General features: G+C 44.2%; 1 protein-coding gene across 4 annotated transcripts in view; it reads left to right on the top strand.

Annotated features, from left to right (window-relative positions):
* LAS1L (LAS1-like (S. cerevisiae)) overlaps positions 1 to 6,000 on the top strand; it is a 56,162-nt gene that overhangs the window by 404 nt on the left and 49,758 nt on the right. For all 4 annotated transcript variants that reach the window (XM_010572345.1, XM_010572346.1, XM_010572342.1 and 1 more), the window contains exons 2-6: positions 557 to 682; positions 871 to 940; positions 2,129 to 2,210; positions 3,237 to 3,434; positions 5,371 to 5,417. In XM_010572345.1, the coding sequence (XP_010570647.1) occupies positions 557 to 682; positions 871 to 940; positions 2,129 to 2,210; positions 3,237 to 3,434; positions 5,371 to 5,417 (523 nt within the window). The remainder of the gene's footprint in view (positions 1 to 556; positions 683 to 870; positions 941 to 2,128; positions 2,211 to 3,236; positions 3,435 to 5,370; positions 5,418 to 6,000) is intronic.

Here is a 6,000-nt window from a genome sequence, read left to right as displayed (position 1 = left end):
GCCCCCCCCCCCCCCCCCCCCCCGCCGCCGGTGCTGCTCCGCGGCCGGGGTTGTGTGTGCAGTCCGTCAGTGCTGCCGGGCGGGCAGCTCCGTCTTGCGGGGCGCCTTCTTCACGCAGTGGGCTTCGGGCATGTAGCTCATGCCAGACGTAGGCCGGCCCCGTGGGCCTCAGGGAGGCAGAAGCCCTGCGTGCCTGCGGGTTCACTGGCTGGTTTCTCAAGGCAGAGTGCTGCAGTGAGGTATCCAAGGCCTCCAGATCGCCTCCTCCTGTTTGCGTTGCCCCTGCTGCAACAAGACCAGTCTAGGTATGGCATCTTGTATTGGGTATGTGCTGAGCATATCGGTAAGTACCCCTTTAACATATGCTTAGGAGTAGCCGTGTAATCACTGCTCCATATAAGAGCCTTCTGGAGAGAGCCTTTGATGCTGTCTTTCTGCATGCAGTTTCTCGGGCTGTTGTGTACCAGAGAGCACAAAAAGTAGCCGGAAAGCCACACTTTTTGCAGTGGGAGTGTACTGCTGTGAGACTGCTCACCTGCTTTTCCTTTATCTCCAGGTATGGTCCAAAAATGCCGCTTGCAGTGGATTGCACTGCTGAACTGATTCGTTGCAAGGTCCTGGATTCATCTGGCAGATTGAAGTCGCATGAGCTCATCCTCTCTTATGGGCTGGCTCTGGTAAGGTAGGGCTCTGAAGGCCTGTGTTCTGTGAGAGAGAGACCTGGACAGGTAGTAGTATTCAGCTGCCTAATTTCACTTTGCATCTCTGGGACCGCAGAGCTGTAACAGCATGTGGGAGATTTGTCTCTGGGCCTCCACGTTTCTCTGCAGCTCTTGATAGTAATTTATCTTTTCTGTAACCTGCATGCAGGTTTGTCAACTTGATCACAGAAAGGAAGCAGAAAATGGTCAGCATTCCTCTGAGACAACTAGCCAGAGAGGTAAATATTTAATAAGAGTTACTCAATAACTTACGTATATACAGAGAGCAAATGCATTGTCTATTAACAATACTGGGTGGAGGGAGTTGGGGGGGGTGTCATTCTTTTGTAACCAAAATAATGGGTGTAGATGTCAGTTCTTTTCAACTGCAAAGTTCTAAAGAGGCTTGATGTAACTAGTTCTAAAACTTTGTTCTTTAAAGTCAGATTAGGAGTAACAAAGGCTGATGGTCACCAAAGCATTTTGAATAACGTGTAATCAAAAGTCTTGATTTACCTGTAAATAGTCCCACTTGACATGTACATCACACATTTTTGTTTCTTAGCTGCTGAGATATGGAAAAAGAGCTAAATATGTAGTTTATAAATTCTAGTCTTTGACAAGCAAGGTTATACATAAAAAGCACTTAATCACATTTGCAGGCATTTTCACCTCAGGTCTCTTGTTTGAGGTGAGCTTGTCCACTTCTGTGTGGAGGAGGGAAGGTTCAAGGTATAATTGTAGTAGCAGGACTAACTTGAGTCCTTTTGTGCCAACTGCACTAAGCATCATATCTGGGTCTGAACAGCAAGTTCTGAAAGTGAAGAACAGGCAGTATTTGCGACTATTCTATATATGCAGCCTTGTCTGCGGCCCCTATGTGAGAATGATGAATTGATTTTTTTTTTTTTCCCCTGGGTTTTTAAGAAAGGTGCTGCTTCTCACCTTTTAAAACTGATGAAGCTTAAAAATAGAGGTCTTGCATAGTTAAAGTTAGTTGTCCGTAGGAAAGTTGGGAAAAATTGTGTGCAACTTAGAGTGTGTATGACTTGAGTATTATATATGATATGATTTGCATCTTTGATATACGAACTGTCATCCAGAATGTTTCATCAGTTTAAATATAATTTAACTGCTTAAATTACACATAGCACCTCTGTCTAAAAAGACATCTGTTGTTGCAAGTAACATTGAAGAACTTAAACTGTACAATACCAAGTTTGTATGGGCACAGGAGGAGTGGGATCAGAGAGGAGGGGATTTCAGCCCACCCTTGAAGTGGGAAGCTGCAGGACTGCGGTGCAGGAGTGGCCTGGAAGAGGCCATTCCCACCCAGGTAGAGGCTCTCTGCAGCCTTACAGGGCTGCATACAGTCGTGGCGTGATGCAGTGGGAACTGTGGGGTGATGCCCATGGCTGTTCTTCCAGGTGGATATCCCCATCTGGGTTGTGGATCTCCGTCATGAGCTGACCCATGGGAAGCTGCCACGGCTGGCTCTGTGCCGCAAGGGTGAGTGCTGCTGGAGGGCGGCATGGGGAGGGCCTGGCCTGAGGCACGCATGGGGTGGCAATGCCAGTGTTGCAGGCCCTGAGAGGAGCACCCCTCCCTCGATTTTGGGGCGCTGCAGGGCAGGCAGAGGGCTCGTCGTGGCAGGGAGAGTTGTGGTGTGAGACACTGGGAGGGTTTGCTGCTGCCCTGTGGGGCTAGCTGAACTGTGTCTGGTGGCTCCAGGCTGTGGTGCCCCACAGGGCAGGTGTTCAGAGACTTTCTCCTTCCCCTGCAAGAAATACTGGAAACAGTAGTTTGGTCCTCTTGCTTCTTTACAGCACAGGAAGTTCATCTTGGGGAAAGAGGTAAATGCTTTTCCTGATGGGTTAGAGATACCTGAGACTCTTAAAAAATCCCATTTAGGGAGAAATGCAGTAGGTACTGCAAGCCTGAATGAATGACCAGCTCATGGCGTTTGAAGGGATTCCCGAGAATTTTGGGTTAAGCACTGAGGAGCCAGTTAAATAACCTTCAGCAGGCTCCTTAAACTGAGTTGGGTAGTGAAATAGTGATGGGAGAAAAGGGGTTTTCTTTCCATTCTATCTGATGTATGCCTAGTGTAGTCTCTGCACAAAAAATTATTGTTATAGACACTATGTTCGTCATGGTGGTTCTAAAGAATTGACTCATTTTCTCATCAGAACGCCACTGCTGGGACTTAGTTTCTGCTTAAATTTGGCCTAGCTTGGGCGAGGTGTAGTGCTGTAGCAGTGTCCAATCTTTTTTGTTGCCAGAAAGACAGTGGGTGGGTGTTATCAGGCCTGTGATACTGGGCTGTGGGGTTTTTTTGTTGTGTTTTTTGTTGTTTCTTTTTTTAAAACTCGTTCACCAGCAATGGAGTTGTATGTGATTTCAGGGTTGGTAACTTGTTAACAGCATCTCTTCTTCACAACGCAAGCCAGCAATGTGCCACCTTTTTTTTTTTTTTTTTTTTCCAATAACAAAGAAAACCTCACTGAGAAGAGAATGTTTTCTGTTCTCCCTTAGGTTGTGATGTCGTGCTGGAGTGGCTACGCAAGACGTATTGGAGCCGTCAGCTGGGCAATAACTTGTGTGAAGAAAGTGAGGACGAGGAAGAGGAAGAGGAGCAGGAAGGGGTGGAAGCAAATGCAGAGCTGGACAATGATGCGTGGGAGATTCAAACTCCACAGCACGAGGCCTGTCAGAAACACAAGGAATTTCATGGTAGGTGTCCCTGGAACAATGACAGATACAAGGATTAGATATGTCCCATGCTAGAGGAAGCAGTTTAAAGGTGTCATCTTCTAGCCCTGACAATGCATAAAGATTCAGCTCAGGTTGTGGGATTCCTCTTTGGGCCTTGGTGGATTCTTGGGGTGACTGACCTTTTTGGTATTAGCTCACTGAATTTGTAGCATAAAATCTTTTACTTCTATTGAATATACAGTATCCTAATCAGTAGCAACAGTTACACTGGGATGGTTTAGGACCAAATATTGTAAAAATTAGTTGTAGTGTCTTGACAGCCACAGTTTTGGTATTGAGGCTGCTACTGACAAATAAGGCTATGGTCCTTTTGTAGCCCTCAGAACTCTGTAGATTCATAACTTGAGCAAGAGCAGGATAAAGGCAGTTCAGCCAGTTTCAAAATACTTTGCATGCGGACAGAAAAATCATTAGCTGCCAGTAGCATTTAAAAAAAAAAAAATTTCACTGAGGTAACTCAGTCTCTCAGCCTGGACATAATCTAAGATACAAAGTGCAAAACAATAGGAAAACTTTGGTAAACTGTACCAGTGGTTGCTTTTCTATTACCAGAAGTCTTTGAAACCCAAATAAGGAGCTTTTCTCAAAGTGGATTTCTAGTTTGAATGACTTATTGGAGGAAGTGGGAGTTCGGATTAGATGGCTGGTGTGCAAGTTTGAGGCATGTGAGGTATCAAACAGTACCTCAAACAGTAAAACCAAATTAGTCAGAATTTTTTCTGGCAAAACATGGCATGCTTATGGGGGGTAACTCATCCAACAGATTACAGCAGCCTAATCCAAGGTCCAGAGAGTGTGCAGAAATGCTGAAGTGACCCTTATTGCTTCCTGGAAGGTCACACTAGGTGACTATAATGATCTTTCTGGCTTTAGTTTCTATGGATTTGTTGCAAGTCTTTTCTAGATTTGTTTGTCACAGACTCATGCATAGATACAGTAGCTGTGATCCAGAAAATACTAGCTAATTTGTTGTGCGCTTTGAGTTTAATACAGAATTTATTAGAACAATCCAAACTTAGAGGCAGTACTAAACTTTGGAATGCAGCAGCACTTGCCACTTTTCTTGTCAGAGAGTTATGTCTGGGCTTCTGTCTGACTTCATGCTGGATGAGATCCAAGCATGTGCTATTCCTTCCTCTTCCTGGCTACCCTAAAAAAAAAAAAAAGAACAGCCCACCCCCAGTTGCTGAAAGAGAAAACCACAGAATGATACAGTAGATTCTGTGATTTATATGTCCAGAGTAATGGAATGGCAATGGTATACAAGTCCTACAGTTCAAATGCATCTGACGTTTTATCTAGCTGAGACGGGGTGGTGGGCATCCTGATAGCAGGTGACAATGACACCTGAGTGGTGAAGTGTTTTGAAAGATGGTGCTATGTCAGGTATCGTAAAAGCGATACACAGATAGAGAAAGGACGTTTCTTGTAGATGGTAAATTAAAGTTTAGTAAAGTCCAATAAGGATATGGTTGGTTTGAGAATAGCCACAGTGCTGTTGCAATAGATTTAAAATGCAAGTATAAGGAATACAAATATGCATCAGAACAGAACATCAAATATGAATCAGAACAATTTCTTCCTAAACTGATCTATTTAGGGATTTTTTTTTGAGGTGTCTGGATTTATCCAATTTGCCTGTCTTTGGGCACTGTTAGTGATAAAATACTGAACTCCTGGTTCAACACTACTTGATAAAATTTATGTTGCTGGAAAAGTCTGGGAGCTGTAGGAGTCTTCAGAGTGTTGTCTGAATTGGAATTTGTGACTTCATTTGACTTATGTCTTCCTTGAGTGTATACTCAGCAGAACTAAGCAGCTTGCCCAGGTGCAAAATTCCTTTATATGGTTGATCCATTCCTTGTTTAAACTGTATATTTATGGTTTTTTCTAGAGAAAGTCAGAGATGTGCTGATATCCTACAAGAATGAGCAGTTTCGGGTAAGTGCAGTCTGATCGTTAGCATTTTTAGTTCTTCCCATTTCCTGCTCAGGGCAGTAAGTCTTCTCTTCATTTTTGCCCAAAATGAAGAACTGGTGCTCTTGGCCAGGCCTCATCTGAAATACCTGGGTGCTAGCATGACTAAATTGCTGTGCCAGGAGTTTATTTCACGTAACTGCAGGGATCCCTTTTTTCTCCCTGTAGCGTCCTCCCACAGTTAGAATCTGTCCAGAAGCGTCAGTGATACAGAAGTGGTATTTGTATCAGTGCTGCAGAGGTGACAGTACGCTGGTGTCCAAGTGCTACCAATGCTTGCCAGGTTGTGTACTCTTTTCTAAAGTAGTGCTGTTGTCTAGTGTGTAGCCCATAGGGGACCTGTGACTGCTGCATGTGCAGTGAGAGACTTGGTTAGTTCATTGTTCAGATGTCTATCCTAGTCTTGTCATACATGGCTTACCAAAGTAAAGCTTCACTGCAGAGAACAAGCAATTTGAACTGTGATGATTTCTAATGCAAACACTTTGTTCATGTTTATAAATAAGATGTGTACTTGTTGGACATCCCAAGTCTTCCTTGTCCAGGT

This window comes from Haliaeetus leucocephalus, unplaced genomic scaffold (assembly GCF_000737465.1).
Source record: "Haliaeetus leucocephalus isolate CR32 unplaced genomic scaffold, Haliaeetus_leucocephalus-4.0 Scaffold340, whole genome shotgun sequence".
Taxonomy (NCBI): Eukaryota; Metazoa; Chordata; class Aves; order Accipitriformes; family Accipitridae; genus Haliaeetus; species Haliaeetus leucocephalus.
Note: the sequence above shows the minus strand (reverse complement) of the source record. Positions and strands in the feature narration are given on the sequence as shown.